The sequence below is a fragment of the Rhinolophus ferrumequinum genome, chromosome 13 (assembly GCF_004115265.2).
Source record: "Rhinolophus ferrumequinum isolate MPI-CBG mRhiFer1 chromosome 13, mRhiFer1_v1.p, whole genome shotgun sequence".
NCBI classification, from domain to species: Eukaryota; Metazoa; Chordata; class Mammalia; order Chiroptera; family Rhinolophidae; genus Rhinolophus; species Rhinolophus ferrumequinum.
The window spans coordinates 27,675,686-27,696,349 of record NC_046296.1 but is presented as its reverse complement, the minus strand read 5'-3'; the positions used below and the strand labels follow the sequence as shown (position 1 = coordinate 27,696,349).

The 20,664-nt window shown below is 34.5% G+C and overlaps 1 protein-coding gene across 7 annotated transcripts in view; it reads right to left on the bottom strand.

Annotated features, from left to right (window-relative positions):
- The window catches only part of USP34 (ubiquitin specific peptidase 34), a 209,536-nt gene that overhangs the window by 155,982 nt on the left and 32,890 nt on the right, over nucleotides 1–20,664 (bottom strand). For all 7 annotated transcript variants that reach the window (XM_033125149.1, XM_033125154.1, XM_033125155.1 and 4 more), the window contains exons 2-5: nucleotides 16,681–16,768; nucleotides 7,261–7,669; nucleotides 3,272–3,322; nucleotides 2,946–3,095 (exon numbers count right to left, since the gene is read on the bottom strand). In XM_033125149.1, the coding sequence (XP_032981040.1) occupies nucleotides 2,946–3,095; nucleotides 3,272–3,322; nucleotides 7,261–7,669; nucleotides 16,681–16,768 (698 nt within the window). The remainder of the gene's footprint in view (nucleotides 1–2,945; nucleotides 3,096–3,271; nucleotides 3,323–7,260; nucleotides 7,670–16,680; nucleotides 16,769–20,664) is intronic.

The window sequence follows — 20,664 nt, the reverse complement described above, 5'->3', positions numbered from 1 at the left end:
AAATAAAATACATGCATGCACATGTGCACCAAAAGACATGTCAAAGAATGCTGATACCACATTAACTGTCATACTCTAAATGTCCACCACCAGTAAAATGAATTAATGTTGGTATATTTTAAAGTAATATTATACAACAATGCATTTGCACTTCTCCATGCATGTTAATAAAATAAATCCCATGACTCTATTGGATTCTTTATTAAAATTCCTTAGACTTTGTCACTTTGAAATTAATAAAAGGTATTATGTTTGAGATAACTACCTCAGACAAAGAGCTGAGGGTTGAGCAGGATATTGTAAGTTAAAATCAAACATAACTCACCTTGGGTCTCAATGGGTAATCTTCTATGAGGACTCTAAATCTACTTCGCTAACCTGTGCTAAATATTGTTTACTGCTTTTGCTTAAAACCCAAATGCCAGCACAAAGTAAGAAAGCTACATAAATAAAGAAATTTGCTGTCTTTCTCCTGTGACTCCAGCCATTACTACTAAGACTGGACCCATATAATAGTGGAGTAATAGTTGTTCAAAACTGAGAAATCTGCTCAACATTGTTAAGAACTGCTGAAGGAAGTTTTTGAGATTAAAATAAATGTATAGGCTGAGAATATTATCAGATTCAAACCTTAATTTCATAAAGTAAGTTTTGTTTCTTTGTTGATAATTCAGATCCAGCGCAAAGGGAGTTTTCCTGTTTTGTAAGGATTGTAGGTTCAGGTTCTAGGAGGTAACACTCACTACCTGATAAAGTCACCTGTCCTTATTAAGAATGAGGAAACGAAACAGAATGGTTTGGTTTCCAGGAAATTATATAAACATGTTCTCTCCTTAATGTGTGATTTACTATAATCAATTGTGAGAGAAACAGGTGCAAATTCTGTCCTAACCTCTTACCCTAAAAGTGGTTTGTTTATAATTAACACTTTTCCCCCCCAAGAAAAGGACTGCCCTAAAATCTAATCATACTTTTCATTATTTAAATATAAGAGTTTTTGTTCCTGTGTGAAAGCTGATGTGAAATGAGAGATTCCCTAATAGGGTCCTTCACCCTAGTTGAAGCTGAAACAGCATGGCTAAACAAGATGACTATTTCTGAAGAAAAAAAATAGACAAAGAAATGACCAGGGTTTACAATTTACAATGATCCATTAGAGGAAACTACTGTATTCTACATTAATTTGTATGCAGCTTGAAAATTCTGAAATTAAAAGGCCCTAAAATTTCTCAAAATGCAGACAGCTGTCTATTTTAACTGTTTGAAGTGACCACTAAGTGTTTATATAATAAATTTCAGGCAGAGGGACGAGACTCAAAAAAATAACATCAACAACAAAAATTCAGAACTCATGCCAAAACTCCAAATGCTTTAAATGTCACGAGCCCTTTAAGAAAAACTCTAGACTCTGAAAAAATTAAAGTACAGGCTCACAGAAATCTCGATTACAAAAATAACTGTAATTTAAGCTCTGAATTTGCACCAAAGTATTACATATATTTAAAAAATTAGGAAAAAGAGGTCCAAATCAAAAATAATTTTTATGAGGTAAAGATGACAATGAGAGTTACTCAATGGAGTTATAAAATCTTTGGTTAAAAAGTACCTGTTACACACTCAGGAAAAAAAAAACACAGAATATAATATCCAAACAATTACATTATTAATTTAAGCAGTATGACTAATTTTACTCTAACTTTGGTTTAATGTTCTCAGCTGAGTTACAAGATAAGGTTACGCAAATTGACAATAGCTCACAAATCAGCAGTCAATAAAAGGCTGAAAAGAAAAAGGAAACAATCAAAAATATTTTTTAGTAAAGGATAAATTTTCAATATATAGTAATAAATTAAAGGCTTCAATGAGTTTTCCATAATAGACTTTTAATCAAGAATTAGTAAAATAAATTAAAAAAATACATTTTAATTCAGGTAATAGTCCTGATTAAGGAAAACTGTTGATAAATTGTTCTGCGAATTTTGGATTTCAAACTCAGTTATATGCCTTATTCACATTTACCATAGTGTAAAATTAAAATGTCACAGAATTTAAATTGACTGAAAAGTTTATATTTTATTCTTTCTCCCAAAGAAAACAAACTGAATAGAACTTCTTATCAAACAAATATGGTCAATAAAAACAACAGAATCGGATAAGTATTTAACGATAACTACAATAAGTAACAGCTACCAGTCACTAAGTACTTACATTATCTATCAGGTGCTACAATAAGAGCTTAAAATCTCTCTTGAAACCTCACAACAATGTTCTACGGTAAATCATCACTTTTATCATTCCCATTCTACAGATTTAAAAAATTGAGGCTCAGATTCAGGATTCAAACGCAACTGTGAATCCAAAGCCTACATTCTTAACCTACATACAACACTACCAGTACATGTGCTGTGTTTCCCCAAAAATAAGACCTAGCTGGACCATCTGCTCTAATGCCAAATAAAATGTTAGGTTTTTACTTGCAATACAAAGGGAAGTCAAGCACACTGCAGTAGTACAACAGGCTAACTATCATTTAAGCAGCCAAAATCTCTGAGAAGCCGAAAATTTGCCAGTAAAAAAATCCCAGGCAAGGAAAGTTAAAATCAACTTTGCATAGCTACCTATCTTGTTTAAACAAGAGGTAAATGGCCAAATTTACATATTGAAATTAAATTCACTAATTTATACATATTCAGTTTTATTTTAATAAAGACTTTAAAAAGATTTCTGTACTCAATTTTCTTCAAAATATAATCCAGAAAAATAAATTATTGTACATGCAAATAATTCCAGACCTGGACATAAAATTCATGTTATTAAAATACTAGACATTGTTTCCAAGATTAAAACCAACTCCAGAGGGGTATATATGTCTAACTGTTACATTGTTCTGTACACCTGAAACTAAAAACAAAAAAAAAAAACAAAAAACTGCAAACAATACTTACATTAGATACAACTGTAATAAATGCATGTGCTATAAGAAATGGCAAAGTTTCAGGAGTTCCATATTCAAAGCAATCCTTCATAAGAGAAAGGCCATTTTTTCCACAAAACAAACACACATAACGAAGCAAATGCAATGGTACTTCTACATCCTGAGGAAAAAAAGAAAATTTACTATTTTAAAACATATCAGGAATAATTTTCATTTATTACCAATACTGGAAAGATACTGATCAGACGTAAAAAAACAAAATACTGAAGACATATATTAACAAAAAAACCACAAAATTTTCCATAATCCTGAGAATGAGAAAAGATAAACACTTACATTCATATCACAGAATGCCCCTAGTATGTTGCTTTCTTGGGTTGATATATCCTGATTTAAAAAAAAAAAAAAGTAAACATAATTAGATCATACTACTAAATGATAACCTTTAAAAAATTAAAATTTTCTAAAGAATGATTTCAAAAAAACTCAAAACAGATTTTGCAATTGCTTCTCATTATGAACAGTGGTATTCCTAACTGAAGCTACTATAATTCAGTTCTAAAGTATATGTTAACTCTTCTCGAAAGAAATCTTCCCATACTACCCGTTTCCCCGAAAATAAGACCTAGCCGGACAACCAGCTCTACTGTGTCTTTTGAAGCAAAAATTAATATAAGACCCGGTCTTATATTATAGTAAAATAAGACCGGGTCTTATATTATGGTAAAATATTTAAGCAAAAACATAAGACCGGGTCTTATAGTAAAATTAAGACCTGTTCTTGTATTAATTTTTGTTCCAAAAGACGCATTAGAGCTGATGGGCCGGCTAGGTCTTATTTTCGGGGAAACACAGTGTGTACTATATCCATTATTTTGCCTTCCTAAACAAAAACCTTTCCTTAAATTATTGGGGTAATTCTTACAAAAATATATAACTTAGTTAAGTGGTTTTGAAACTGTGCTCTGGAATGCTCTACGGATATACTCCCATGTTCTATATTATGCTTTCTTTACATAAAATTTAAACTACCTAAAAGCGCACTCATCCATTGTTGATGAGTATAAACTGGTATGACCTTGTTGGAGGGCAATTTGGTAATATCGATCAGCATTTAAAATGCACATTCCCTCTGACCCAGCAGTTTATTTATCCTAAACAACTAGTAAGAGAAAATGGAAAATGTATGTATAGATTCAGAATAAAGTATTTGCTTAAAAAAGTCACTGGTGATGGAATTAGATAGTAGTGATAGTTGTACAACTTAAAACTTACTAAATTTTCCACTTTAAGAGTGAATTAAAAATACTTTTTTTTATTTTAAAGAAAGGGTAAATAAAGTCAGTGGAAGTAGCAAGAAAAAAACCAGCCTACATCAGAAATTTGGAAATTAACAATATTTAATCTGCCTGATCACATTATATATACATTTAATAGAAATGCAGTGGTTTCTCTTCTTTCTACAATTTTTACATTCATTTTCACTCTTAGAAAAATACAACACTCGGGCAATATCTCATTTCACAGAATAACATATAGTTATTCAGAATTAATAGAAGAATGTAACTGCCCTTCTTCCCCAAATCTTTTAACCTCAATTAATATTATTTATTTCCAATTACTACATCTTTAAAAATATTACCAACTTCAACAGGAGGGAAAGAAAAGATGGAGAGAAGAAGGGAAGGGGGGAGAGAGGCTCCAAGTTCCCATCTTATTCACTAGTTACAATGGATACAATAGTTACAGTGATTAGTTTGAAATGATTGAGAGCCAGTGTAGAAGCATAAGACCTGAATTCTAGAACTAAGCAATATACTGTGCAAATCTAACCAAAATTAAGCTCTGAAAACCAGTTCTCTCTTATATAAAATAAGGATATTGACTAGGTTTCTAAAATCAGAGCTGTCAAAACATTAACACAGAAGTACAGAATCACCCTCTTCTGAAGAGTCTTAGCCAATTTGTGCCTCTTATAACAAAAAAAGAATCAAAGGCTTTATCAGGAAAGGATGGCACAGCAGTATGAAAGGAGACTACGTGGACTCTCTCCTTATAAAAAGGTGGGATTAAAAATCTCTATAGTAAGCCCTATTATTTCATTGCATAACAAGTACTGGTTTTCTTAAGATATCTATATTCATGTATAAAATAAAATACATATATTATACATATAAATATATATATAGTGTGTGTGTGTATATATATATATATATACACACATACATATATATACACACACACACATATATACGCTACCAAGGGTATGATTTGAAACTCTTTGAAAACAGCTAACCCTTAAATTATTTAATTACATGGCCACTAGGACAGAAACTAGAAATTTTAGAGTATGACAAATCGTTACTAAGACAACAGAAACTTGGGAAACAACTATTATGAACAGAATATTAAAGAAGCATATATAAATTCTGTATAAGGGGATCAGAATTCTGTGTAAGAATACAGAATTCTATGTTAAGAAAAAGTCCTCCTTTATTATGTCTAAGGATGTTATTTATTAAAATTTTACCACAAACACCTCATGAACTATTGCTTTTGACTAAGTAGTCACATGGAATGATCCTTAAGAACATTAATAATGAGACACTTTATTCCAAAGGGAAAATATAGGGGAGTATGACTATACCTACATTTGGCAATTACCATTTTTGAAAATCATTTAAAAAAAGAACTGATGAGCAAAATGTTAAGGAATCAAATAGCATTTTTAGTATTGCTACAGTTCTACTGTTAAGAGATGTTTAACTGCAGGAAAATTTCTAAGAAATTGTGTATGAAGTTCACAAATTTAGCCCTAACCAAATTATTTTTAGCCTCTTTCGATGATCAATTTAAGGCATTTAAACACTATTCTCATGGTGTTCTCAAGATTAAAATTAGGAGATTTGCACAAATGGATCCCCTTTTTGTTGAAAAATGACTGAAATGACATTTTTTAGAATGTTTAATAAATACCTTATGTCATATAAACAATTCATTAAAAAGTTTATGGGACAATAATAGACTAAGAATTCTAGAAGACAGCACAATCTGATTTAAAATATTCTCATGGAGAATTCATTCTAATAGGGAAAATACCCACCTCCTTGGCTATGTTTTATACATAATCTCAATTCTATATGAAAATATTTTCAGTAAAGGACAATTTTTTTCTAGGTGAAGAAATTTAAAGAAATCATTATGAAGGTTACAGAATAAGCTCGAGAAAATAGGCAGACTTTTTTTTAAAAAAAAGCATGTGGTAGATTTATTAATGGCCACAATTCTTTCCATGCCAAAATGCATAGGAAACAGAATATACTTTAAAGTTTAAAAGGAAACTTTATCTCTCCTTCCATCCAGAGATGAAGTCTACTTCACATCCCTTTTTATCTGGACTGCCCTTCTGAATTGCTTCAACCAACATTAATGTGGCAACATTGATAACAGGTGGTTTCAGAGACTGGGCCTTACAGCTTCCACTTTTGCTTCAAGGATCAATGCTAAGACTACCATGTAAAGAAGCTAGTATACCCTAGTGGAGAATGAGAGGTGATGTGGAGAAAATCCAAGAAGCCCCAGACAACAGCCAGCACCAACTATCAGATATGTGAATGAGGCCATCTGAGATCTTCAAACCCATCAGACACTAAAAGTATATGCACCTGCCTAAGTGAGGCCACACAAAACCAGCCAAGGAATTGCCTGGCCGACCCACAAAGTCATGAGAAATAATAAATCACTGTTGTTTTAAGCCACTAATAAAATACATTACCAAGTAACTGTCTCAATTCCCACTGTGTTTAGAAAGAGATGCCATTATCTAAATAAACCTAAGGTGGGTTACTAAATTCTTGGATAGGCTTGTAAAAGTATTACTAATGGAATGAGTCAAGCATCTTGACTTACAAAAGAAAATACTATTATTTAAACTAGCAGTTAAGCTTTTTGCTCTGAGGGAATTACGAATTGTTATCTGTCTCTAAAAATGAAATTCAAAATTCTATGTTCTTTTCCCTCAATCATTACTTTTTGAAAAAGTTACAGTAAGTAGAGTACACCACAGACCTACGTCAGCAAAAGGTTTACATCACCAACAAACAGTTCCATTTATAAATTTTTCCTTAATAGGACTATGCTGAGCAAATGTTCAACATAAGCTGCTACAGAAACTGTCTAGAGAAAATTGGCATTAGTCTTATAATACTGATTTTTATATATTTTTCCATCAATAACTGTCTTCATATGTATTCATAGGTGAGAAATTGCAAACATAATTATGACTTAGTAGTACTTAAAATTCACAATACCTATTTTTTACATACCTCTATAGTTGGATGAGTATTATGCTTATAAGCAGTATATAAGGGAAATTGAATTTGAAAAATTTTTGCCACACATAGTAAGAGTTTTTCCTTCTCATCTGTACTCCATAAACTAAAAGGATCAGAACTCTCCTCGGTCAGATTACAAGTTCTTGTAGAGTTCGATTTTTTTTCTATTGATTTTTGCCTTTCTGTACTTCCTTCATTACACTCTCTTTCTATATTCAGTGGTTCTTCCGCTTGATTACTCTCATCTTGCCACGTGGAATCTATGTTAATAGTAGTATAATGTTTACAAAGCTGGTCCCGGAGCACTTGAACTTGGGCAATCACTAAGTTAATAAGTGCACACACTACTTGGTTAAAAATCTCCAAATGCTTATATTCCTTAAAGCAGCATAGACATTGCCTATAAAAGAAAAAAAAATTCAATAAATTAATGCTTGCTAGAAAGTAACAATTATATCTTTCTAACGAGTAATATAAAAAGAAGCAAGTACTAAAATACTTTTTTTCAAACTGTTTTTATTTCCTCCTTCCTGATGAGGAAGCACCATAATAACTTATAAATATAGCATCACACCATAAACTGGTACGTTAGTAAAAAATCATATTAGATGACAGATATCATTTCAATTTTATGTATAGATTTATCTGTCCTTCTACACAAAGAACTATTTAAGAATAAGAATTGTGGCATATATCTTTGCTTCTCTAAATTCTAAGTACTCAATATATGTTTATAAATACCAGGAAACTGGTCATAATAAAATAACTTATTAGTAAAGCCGCTTATTTTACATAAGGGGTTTTGTTGTCAATTAATAAACAACCTATATTTTAAAATCATTAACTTGCTTCAAGTCTACTTGGGAGGGGCATTCCTACCCTATTTGGCAGATTAAAAGTGTTCAGGAACACCACACCCACACAATACCCTCCTCCCATAAACACACACACACACATACACACACACCCAGTTCCAGTATAAAAAATACATGAAAACAAGAATCAGTAATTATTACACACAAATCTAGTTTTCGTAGACATGTTCAGTTAGTAGCATAATGCATAGCATATTGTGGATAATCAACACAAGTACCAGATTATAATAATTGCATCCAATAATGGATGACAGCTAAGCAATTAACTACTTACAATTTCCACCTAATTATATTATCAAAATAAATCAAAACATCTATATTGTATTCCAAATAGATCACCAACTCCTTGTATGACCATGTAGAAATAACTGCATTTCTCCATGTGTGGCAATTTGAAGTATGGCCACAGAATCTTTAATACTCTTCCCTTCAAGAGGTGAAGCCCAATTTTCCTCCTGTTTAATGTGCACCAGACTTAATGATTGGCTTATAACGAACAGAATGTGGCAGAAATGACACTGTGTGACATCTGACACTAGGTCATAAAAGACACTGACACTTCTGCCTTGATTTCTTTCAGGTTACTCACTCGGGGGGAATCAGCTATCATGTTGTGCGACACTCAAGGAGTCCATGGAGAAGTCCACATGAGAAAAAAACTGAGGTCTCCCACTAACAAGCACCAACTTGGAATATCGTCCAGCCCCAAGGTTCAGATGACTAACCTGGCCAACATCTTGAGTGTAACCTTATGAGAAATCCAAGCTTGAACCCACCAGCTAAAACACTCCCAAATTCTTATCCACAGAAACTGAGGATAATAATATTTATTGTTGTCTTAAGACACTACTTTTGGAATAATTTGTTACACAGCAATAGATAAATGATACATCAGGCCTGTTTTCTCAGTGGCAAAATGAAAGGGATTTTACCTTTAAAGACTCCTCCAGTTTTAAAATTCTATAGTATCACAATTTATACAATAAAAATAAACACATTACCTATAAGTTTTTCTGATGAATAGCTTCTTCCTTTAGGTTTAGGAAAACCAAGTTCAAAGAGAAGGATCGTACCTTTAAATACCTTGCTTTAGTGAAAATGGAATCCGAGTTCCCCCCCAGAACCTTGAAGTCAGATTTGGATTAAGTAAGCCAAAGAGCCAGTCAAATTTACTTTAAAAATTGTCAGGAAATGGACGTTAAACTGCTTGATAACTGTCTAGGAAACTAATCTTAAAAGACAAAAATGACATACACGTCTGAACAAAATAACCGGGGAAACTGGATCTAGGTCCTTACAGACCCAAAATACATTGTACAAGTTCAAGGACAGCTGAGAGTCTAAGATACACACACACACACACACATCTCTAAAATTATCATACATTACATAAACTATACATTTCACTGTCCTACACTCAATTCTGAGAAGTCTAGGTATTTGAATTCTCAATACAGAATTTATATATCCATATCCACAATGCAAGATGGGAAAAGCATTTTTTTAAAAATAAAAACATCACTTTTAGTTAAGCCCATTTAATTACACACATAAATTTATTTCTTCTCTGTTCTAAATCACACTACAAACACAATAAGGAAAAAAAAAAGACATGAACTCCATAAGGGAAGAGATAATGGAAGAAAACACGACAGATAGCAACAAATTCTGGATGCTAGAAAAAGGTGGTATAGCAAATAACTTAAGAGTGAAAGAAATAAGGGGCTACAGATGGATATATCAGCAAAACAAAAAATCCAGCCCGAAGAACCCTGAAAAGTACTGAAGAGCATCACATACCTCTGAAGGCAGAGACAAAGCCTGGGGCAGAAAATAGGACTAAATGAAACACAGTTAAAAACCTATGGGTTCCCATCCCATACAGCCAGGATACTATTCCTTGACCCAGGGAAACAAGAAGTTTTTTCTGTACATAAAGTGAACAAAACAAACTCAGGAATACTAGATACTGAAGGTGACAGCAATAATACAAGAAACTGAAAACCAGAGAATTGAATAAATGAAATGACTGCATGGTGAACCTCCCCATGTACCCTTCCCTGCCAACAACCAGACTAATATATCTCAAGGCCAAAGACTTAAAAGACATTTCTTTTAAAGAATGCGAACAATCTAAGAGAAAAGTTCATTTATCCCTAATAATAAAGCCTGCTCATCATTTTACCATCATACACTATAGGCCCCATTCACACAGAACTTCCAAACCATTTTTCAGTGCCCTCATCTCTTAACCACGAAAGGACAAAGATAGTAAGACTTTCCAGAAAAAGCTGCATCATCAAAGGCAGATCAAAACAAACAGTAGGAGTTTCAGAGGAAGTAAATAAAATGAAGGAAGAAAAAAGGTGAAAAGAGGTTTTAATTAATGTATACCCTCAAAGACGTAAAAAACAATGAATTGCTGAAAAAAAAGAATATTAATAAATGCATTCAAGGCACAAAATAGAGCCCTTTTTTACAGAGCTATTATATATAGATTTTGTATATGTAACATTCACAATTTAAAAATGAATTAAAATTATAGCAATCTATAAAATTCAATACAAGGTCCACAAGGTAAAACTGAAGAAATCTTTCTGGAAGTAGACAAAGAAAGATAATGAGGAGAAAAACAAAAGTAAATCATCAATCAAGGAGATACAATATCTGACTAATATTATTTCCAAGAAAACAGCAGAAAATACGGAAGTGAGGAAATAATGAAATTTTTAAAAATTTCAGAACTGAAAAGCTCACTAAAACACATCATCATTAAATTTCTGAAATCAAGGAAGGACAAAGTTCCAAAAAGCTTTCAAGGGAGAATGAAGAACGCCAAGAGAAGTTCAGGAAAACAAATAGCTAATACTTCTCACAAAGCAATATTGGAAACAGAATACAAAGGAGCGATACTTTCAAAGTTCTGACAAAATTTTCCACCTGGAATTCTGTATCCAACAAGTTATCAGTAAGAGTAAGGGTAGAATAAACATTTTGAGGCCTTGGGAGGTCTAAAAAACATGTTTCCCATGCACACTTTCTTAGAAAAAAAGTCTTCCTAATAACACAAGTAAACCAATAAAGGTGACAACATGGAATACAGGAAACTGGAGATCAAATACAACAGAAAAACAAAAGAATTTTTTTTTAATTAGCTTCAGGTGCACAAGACAAAGTAATACTAAGACGTTTATCATTTATATCCCTCACACTGTGTGAACCGCCCCCATCCACTATCCCTCTGACATCGCACTGAGCCATTACATTTCCACTGTCTCTCTATTCCTAATGCTGCACTCCGCTTCTTGTAAGTAAAAGAATTTTTAAGGATCTGAAGAGAAGATAGCTGTTTAGTAATCCTAGCGAGAAATCAATACAGATTGGAATAGGACAGGACAAAGATGATTGGGGCGGGGGGAAGGGAGGAAAATAATAGATCACTGAATGATGTATAAAAATGTAAAACTTAGTACAAGGGTTGGAGAGTTTGGGAAGAATTAATGATACACACCTAGAAAAATTAATCAAATGAAAAACAAACCAGTAAACTCTAGAAAACAAAAAATGATAACAAAAGGTAAACAAGAACTTATATTTTGTGAGATGTAAAATGAATCACCGCACCTTTTTAGACTCATCATCGAGTAATATTTTTTACTTTTAGAACTACACTAAGAACTGATATAACTTTACTGAGAAGATGGGGAAGGGTAAAAGAGTGAAATCTTTATACATCAGAAAAAGAAGTTTATAGATCATACCTAAAATTGACAGATGAAGCAATGGCAATATGATAGCATGATTTTAGAATATATAGTTTAATATCAAAACCAGTAACTGGAAGAGGTGAAAATGAAAATAGGGCTGAGGAGACAGGACAATGGACTTTTTTTATCACAGGCTTTTTCCAACAATTTAAACTCTGTACATATTACTTGTATTTATACACCAATGTTGCCCATACCCTTCCACTATCTGAATTTATCCTATTTTCTTTTCAATCCCACCCCTATTATTACCAGCCTATTACCCAAACATTATATTCTGCCCACCTACCTAAATGGGAGTATGCTTACATTTAAGAACATGCAATGATAAAAATTTCTAAATGCCTAACATAAAATATAGTTTCAATTAATAAAATACAATAAAAATTAACTACACATTCATGAGGAACCTACATGTCAAAATTACTTTTAACCTGAATTCTATGATTCCATTTAACAACAAATATTCCAACGGGTCTAACATTTTCCCTGGTCTGCTACAGCCGAACACATGAAAGGACTTAATCCACAGTACCCAATCTCATCAAAAGTTTTATTTATGACCTAATTTCTGAAAAGCACTACTTTAAACAGTGGACAATATCAATACCCCTCTGATATAATTTCTTAATGCCAAAATAAAGCCTTAATGAGTACAGAACATACATTAACCTATTAAAAAACAATAGCTTCTAAAACTTTTTAAAGTTTATTAAAACAATGAAAACTAAAAGCAGTAGCTTCAAACATTTATTGATCACAAACGATAGATTTGAAAGGTACAATTTTTAGCCTGAAGATAGAAAGATCTGACAGAACCTCACCCTGGCTGGTACCCAGAATTCTTGTAGAGGAGAAATCTTGATATTAAGTTTCAAGAAGACGACAAAGAGCCTTGACTGTCTGCTCAAGAACGTGGAATTTACAAGACATAAGCCCAAGCCTGTTTTGTAATAAGCTCTGAACAACTGAAAAGAACTAGCCACACTTCCAACATGAAGGATTATGCAGGGGAAAGAGGCAAAATTTTTTACTACAAAGCACTGTGATCCAACTGGATATTCTATTGTCACTTCTTCTCTCTTCTATCAGCCTGAACGATTAAAAGTGTAACATTATATTTTTTGGTAGTTTTTACCACCAGCTAAAAACTGTTCATACTCAACATGTAAACAGAATTATAAATGTGTTCATTACAAACTGTGTTTCTACAGCGCTGATCAGGAGACTGAGGCCCGGCGCCTGGGGACCCAGCCAGAGGCTGTTTACCCTCCTAACCACCGCTGCCGCTCCCTTCTCCTCCCCTCCCCCAACATTTGCTGGGCAGCTTTTGCTGCCAAGTTCCGGTGAGTCAGGTGGCACTGCCCCGTAGTAATTACCAAACACACAAATAAAAAATTATTATTCCAGTCAAAAAAAAAAAAAACAAAAAAAAATTGTGTTTCTAGTTCAACTTTTCATGCTTTAGCTTATGTAGCCTTCAATACACATGTCATTTTTGAAAACAAATTTTAACAATTTTAATTAAAATAGGTACGCATTAAGTTCTTTCAGATACTATGCTAGTAGCAGTTTCTTCACAACCTCACTAAGGTACTAGTAGCTTTATTATTCTCACTTCACAAATCGGTAGGTAATAAGAGCTTACAGAAGTAATCTAATCTGTCATAATTATCTAGCACACAAGCAATAAAGCAGGACTGGAATCCACATCTATGTGGCTCCAAGGCCATACTCTTAACCACTACACTCGAAGCAAAATAAAATACAGGCAGAGCGTCTCTACACTTTGGAGGCAAACATATTTTGATATTCTGATGATACCTACAAATTATTGCCTAAAATTGTATGTATCAAACTTTCCTTAATAATTTCATTCTCATCCACAGACCTCAGGTTAAAAATTCCTCATACAGGGATTAAGAGTATACATCTAGGGGCCAGCCCACTGGCTCAGGCGGTTGGAGCTCCATGCTCCTAACTCCGAAGGCTGCCGGTTCGATTCCCACATGGGCCAGTGGGCTCTCAACCACAAGGTTGCCAGTTCAATTCCTCAAGTCCCACAAGGGATGGTGGTCTCCGACCCCTGTAATCAAGGGATGGTGGGCAGCGCCACATGCAACTAAAATTGAACATGGCACCTTGAGCTGAGCTGCCACAGAACTCCCGGATGGCTCAGTTGGTTGCAGCGCAGGCTCTCAACCACAAGGTTGCCAGTTCGATTCCTCGACTCTCGCAAGGGGTGGTGGACAGCGCCCCCTGCAACTAGCAACGGCAACTGGATCTGGAGTTGAGCTGCGCTCTCCACAACTAAGACTGAAAGGACAACTTGAAGCTGAACGGCACCCTCCACAACTAAGATTGAAAGGACAACAACTTGACTTGGAAAAAAGTCCTGGAAGTACACACTATTCCTCAATAAAAGTCCTGTTCCCCTTTAAAAAACAAAAACAAAAAAAAAACACAAAAAGAGTATATACATCTAGGATAAAAGTGGACTACAAATGAGAAAATGTAACTCTCACCCAGCTCCACCAATAACTAGTGGTGAGATGTTAGTAAAATATTATTTCTTTTGAATTTCATTTTATTAAATGGCACACTCATATCCTGAAATTAAAAGTATGGTTTCATCCTAGTATAACATGTTGCCACCTAACTGTAGTTACAATGAATTAATTCAAAATTATGACTCAAATGCGACATTTCTCAACAAATCCTTTAGGCTATTAATATTAATTTTAAATCATTAATATATTAGTATTACAAAATATCCAATCATCTATTTTACCTATAATGAAAAGAAATCTTGCTAAATTTAGTCAAAAGAAATTCAGCTGGTTGAGACTCAGAAAAGACATGTTAATAACAATGGCACATAAGTTTTAAATAACTAAAATCTGCAATATTTTCTGGAACAAATTTATATACCAATTTTATTGACAGAAGGAAAAAATATATGGAAAAGGGATGTTACTGGAGAGCAAATGCTTTTTGAAATTAAAACTATTCCGATAAACTCATCAGCTAGATTGTGCTTCAGAATGTTCATTTATGTTATCACTGCATTTAACGTGTTCATTAATCATTGCCCACAATGCTTCAAACTTTTTAATCAAGATTTTATTGTCTTCATGATAAAAATATGAAGCTTAGAGCTGGATCACTTGGCCCTTTCTCTTATCTCCTCCCAGTTCAAAATGCTTGCATCTCTAAATAGGCAGCATTCTCTTAGATCTGCAGTTGGTTATACTCACTTTATGGGGCTGGTGCTTGCCACACTTCTTACAGAAAGTCCAGCGCGTTTTAGGAACTAGTTAACCATGTTTGTGAGAACGCTACTGGCACAGAAAGCCAAACATTCTTTACCCATAAAAATTTTAGGGCCCGGTGGCTCAGGTGGTTGGAGCACCATGCTCCTAACGCTGAAAGCCACCGGTTCGATTCCCACATGGGCCAGTGAGCTGTACCCTCTACAGCTAAGATTGTGAACATCAGCTCTTCCTGCAGTTGGGCTGCCGTGAGCAGCTGGAGGTTGGCGAGCGCTGCCGTGGGCTACCATGTGCTGCCATAAATGGCCGGCTGTAGCATGAGTGGCCGGCAGCCGGCGAGAGCTGCCGTGAGCGGTCAACTGGCGACCGACTGCCTCAATGGCCGGGGGGAGCGCCAGGCTCATAACACCAGCATGTGCCAGGGAACTGTGTCCTACACAACTAGACTGAGAAACAACAGCTTGAACTGGAGGAAGGCGGTGAGGCAGAAGAAAGGAGAGGAAGGAAAAAAATTTGTAAAAATTTTTAGAAGGACTAAGAAGTTCAAAACGGAGGCACACAGAGAGAATTTTTTGCCATGACCAGTTAAAATTACATTGAGGAATAGGATTTGCAAATCCTTGTTACAAACTTTGGTTATATTAATGATTGTGTTCCCTAAAGTTTTATTCTCTATATTCTCAATATATGTATTATTTTTAAATGGGTCTAATATACATAATTGTTATGGAAAAATGCCTTCCAAAAGGGTCAAAGTGTCCTCTACCACAATAGTGACTTTTTTTTTTTAATTTTATTGGGGAATATTGGGGAACAGTGTTGTTTCTCCAGGGCCCATCAGCTCCAAGTTGTTGTCTTTCAATCTAGTTGTGGAGGGCACAGCTCAGTTCTAAGTCCAGTTGCCGTTTTTCAATCTTTAGTAGAAGGGGGCGCAGCCCACCATCCCATGCGGTAATTGAACCGGCAACCTTGTTGTTGAGAGCTCGCGCTCTAACCAACTGAGCCATCCGGTAACCCCTCCCAGAAGCTCAGCAGCAGCTCGTTGTCTTCAATCTAGTTGGAGGGCGAAGCTCACTGGCCCATGTGGGAATCGAACCGGTAACCCTGTTGTTGAGAGCTCAGCTCTAACCAACTGAGCCATTCAGCCGCCCCAATAGTGATTTTTTTAAAAGGATTAAGGTGGTTGTAGGTCTTTAGCTATATCATAACAATTCTTTAATGTCTCAAAATAATTATTTTTAGAATTTCGATCACTCCCATATTTCTCAATAATGGAGGGGTTAAAGAAAGAAATCAATTTTTATTCTCATGTTTTAAAAACAAAACCATGAATGGCCCCATGAGTAAAGAGAATGGAAGAAGATTTAATAAATATTGATAAACTGTCATTTAATGACTAAAGGTATATAATCCAACATCCTACAAGGAAAATCTGATGACAAACAAATGTAAAATACAACTCACAAGTTAGTCTTCAAAATAGTTAAAGATGCATACCTCTGTGTCCAGGAATTGATATAAGCAAATATTCTGAGAGTATGTTCCTTTCTGAGCTGCAGTCCATCACCACCTTCTATATCTGATACTGAAAGTAGAAAAAATAATTTTTAAAATTATGAATAACGCTGAACCAGTATTAAAGCCAATATTTCATCCCAAAAAAGCCTGAGTTTACAAATGCAAATTATTTCAGATGATTATTTTTGCTTTCACCAAAGAAAATAAATCTCAGTTTAATTAATTAATGACTAATTTGAGCGTAACGGATTTTTAACAGTTGTAATTCTGAGCAGAAAAAAAGAAAACACTTAGCAGTGATTCTCGTATTGTCTCTCAACTTCAAATCCCCCGTCTGTTCTTTATGCGTTGTGATGCTGGGGCTGGGTTGCTGCAAGCTACACTTTTCATTTCCAGCTGGCCTCCTGTTAAGACCTTCCTCCAGTGCCTACACAGCACTGGAAGATTAGAAGGCAGGAGGAGAACAAGGACTTGTTAGCTTGCTGTATCTGAAAGCATCATTCAGCGGCAGCACTGATTCCAGGCTCCAGCTTCTAATCACCTCTCTCATAGCACCCTTCTCTTAGAGGTACCAGCAGTAGCCAGGCAGCAGCCCTTCCTTGAAGTCCCAGCTTCCTTGACAGGGCCCACCTCTAAGTGGTTAGATTCTGACAACCCTCTTTCCTTTGTTTCCCCAGCCTTAGGGGAGAACAGGTGTTTCCTGCAGCTGTAATGGTCGCAGAAATCATCTTCATCATTCTCTGGGTGTCCTTCAGGTTCCCACTTTGCTCTTCAAACCTTTAACATGTGTGTAATTACTTCTCTTTATTAAGTTCCCTCTTTAATTCCCTGATTGGACCCTGACAAACATACTGGCATTTCTTATGTGATATGTACCACTATGAAAGGAATCTAAAGTTAAATCCAGAAGAGAAACTGTATAAAGAAATACAGTTGGTTAATGGTCCAAATAAGTTCTAATGTAAAATGTTTTATTGTACAAAATCAAGGATCAGCAAAATTTTTTATTAAGGGCCAGAAAGGGAATATTTTAGGCTTTGCAGGCCTCACAGTATCTTTCACAACTAGGCAGCTCTGATGTTGTATCCTGAAAGCAGTCACAGACAGACAATATGTAAAGAAACGAGCATCGCCATCTTACAAAACACAGCAGCTGGCCTGATTCGGCACAATGGGCCATAGTTGCCAACTCCATGTTAGACAAATAAAGTTCAACAAGATAACATAACCCATGGCATTTAAATCTTCACTGTGTCTAAGTCATCATATATGCACTCATTTAATACTTGTTAAGCACTCAATATGCTAAGTTGTAGACAGACATTGATGAATAAAATAGCAACAGTCCCCACCTCGTGGAACTTAGTCTAGTGATGAAAAGAAGGACAAAAAGAGGTAAATGAATAAATAAAAATACTCACACATATTGTGATAAATGCCAAGAAGAAACCAAGTAGGGTACTGTGTACCAAATAATAAGCATAATCCACCTTACAACAGGGAATCAGGAAGAGATTCACTTAAGAGGTAATTTTTAAAAAGAGACTGGAATGTTAAGAATTCAGACATTAAACAGAGAAAAAGAAAGAGATTAAAAGCATCCTAGGAAAAAAGTTTGTGTTTAAAGAGAATCCCTAGGATGATGTGAAGAAAGATCAAAAGATGATCACTATGCACAGACCCCAAGAACACTAGTCCAGATGGGAGTAAGAGAATAAAAGGGCTCTAGGTCAGATGGTTCTGAGGTGGGGCTACTAAACATAGTTTACATTTGAGTTAAATGAAAAAGAATTTTACTCTTTTATAGGAACTATAATAAATGGAGACAGATGCACACATGCATACACAACCTTGGCAACTACTAAGTATAGGAATGAAAGAAATTATGTTTAAGTTAAGAACTATAACTACAGTATACTACCTGGCTCAGCAGTGAGCAATACTTACATAGTACTAATAACAAATACACAATACTAATTAAAAAACAATTGGAAAGGTATGGCAAAGGTAAAAAAGCTGATCCTCTTCCTTCCAAAGAAGAAGGCAATAGAACAGAGCTTCCACAGGAGGAAGTCAACAGTTGAAAATATGTATCAAAAAATAATAACATGGTCATTTAGGCAAAGAAAGATAAAAGCTGGGAGTGGGAGGCAGAAATCAGATACAATACAAAATGAATACCTCTAGGAAAGAAAAAGTGGGGATACCCAAAAGATTGTTTTTTGTTATAAGCCTTACAAAACTATTTGACTTTTTAAACAAGGTTCGTATATGATTTAATAAAAGTTAAAACAAAACAAAAAAGGAATAGGGCCCATTATCCAGAAGTTATGTCTTATAAACATTCACACCATACCTATTTCAAAAATGGCATTAAGGAAAAGTTTAAACATCATCCATTTTTACCTCTTATTCCTGGGTAGTTTGCAAAAAAGTACTGTAAGTCAAAATTTTAATTGCAGGAAGAGGTCTTTTGTAGAAAACTAAGAAAAGACTACTTTTAGTAGAGTGATAGAGGAAGAAGCCAAACTGAGATGAGTGAAAAGTATTGGCCATTAGAATGTAAATATTGTCGATTAGAAAGTAAATAGGTAATGAAGTTAATAAACTGAATCTGTATCAAAATGTTTAATACTCAAATTCAAAATAAGTGAAAAGTTGCAAAAGGATAAAGACAGTATGATATCATGTTAACTTTTAATACAAAAAACTGTGTTGTTATGAACTTGTATACAATTATATTACAAATATATATACCATCATGATACACATCCACATCAAGACAATGGTTACATCTGGGGGAAAGGATAAAGAGATAGGAAGTACTTTTCAGCTGTTATCAGAAAATTTTCATTTCTTTTTTAAAAAAGCTAATACAAAATGTTAACATCTATTAAATTTGGCAGGTACACGTATATCTTATTTTTAGGGTTTTTTCTATAGGTCTGACCTATTTCATAATTCATTTTTCCAGTTAAATATGCCAGATTCAACACACCCCTTTATCTCCACTCCCTCCCAAAATTCCACTAAAAGAAGAAAAAATAAAACACACAAGCAAAAACAAATTGTGGAAGAAAATGATACCTGACTTAAAACCATAGCAAACAAAAAATCAGGCTGACAGTGGGAAACAGAAGCGGGCTAATTTTGTCCCATGAATTGGAAACACTGAGTACCTCTGAAAGCAAGAATACAGGCAGGGCTAAAAAATTAAAGTCTTACTAAGAAGCAGACACCTGCTCTATCCTGCCCCCTCACCCCTACCACCCCCCAAACACACAGGACTCCAAAATACTGTTTCCTCTCTGGAGATGTTGAAGTAGAGATAATCTGGTTTTCCGAAAACCAAGCAGCTGAAATCATGTAAATGTCTTTGCACAGGCATTTCTTACTATGTCCTATGAGCATTCTTGAGAAGCTTCATGTGATGAAAAATCTTGCACTAAAGAATAAAGAGGCTAAACAAAACTCAAAACCTATGAAACTTTATAATCAGACCACTGACAAAATGTGATTTTAAGGTCAGACTAGTCTGACAAAATAAAAAATACTAGCACAATTAAATCTCGATTGGCATTTGCACCTAAACTTCTCCAGCCTTAAACCATGAGGTCCATGCTGCATCTTGATATAAAAGTGCCTTAGGGCATTCAATTCTAATAAAAGTCATTTCCCAAAAAACTAAAGATTGAATATAACCATTCTCATGAATCCTTCATTTTAATGACTTTGCCTTTATATTATGCTAAAGTCACAAAAAGACAAATACTATATGATTCTATCTTGAATAGTCAAATTAATAGAAACCAAGAATGGTGGTTGTCAGGGTCTGGGTGGGGAGAGAAATGGAAAGTTGTTTAACGCGTATAGAATTTCAGTTTTCAAGATGAAAAAGTTACGGACATCTGTTGCACAGCAATATGAGTATTCTCACTACTGAACTGTTCACTTACAATGGTA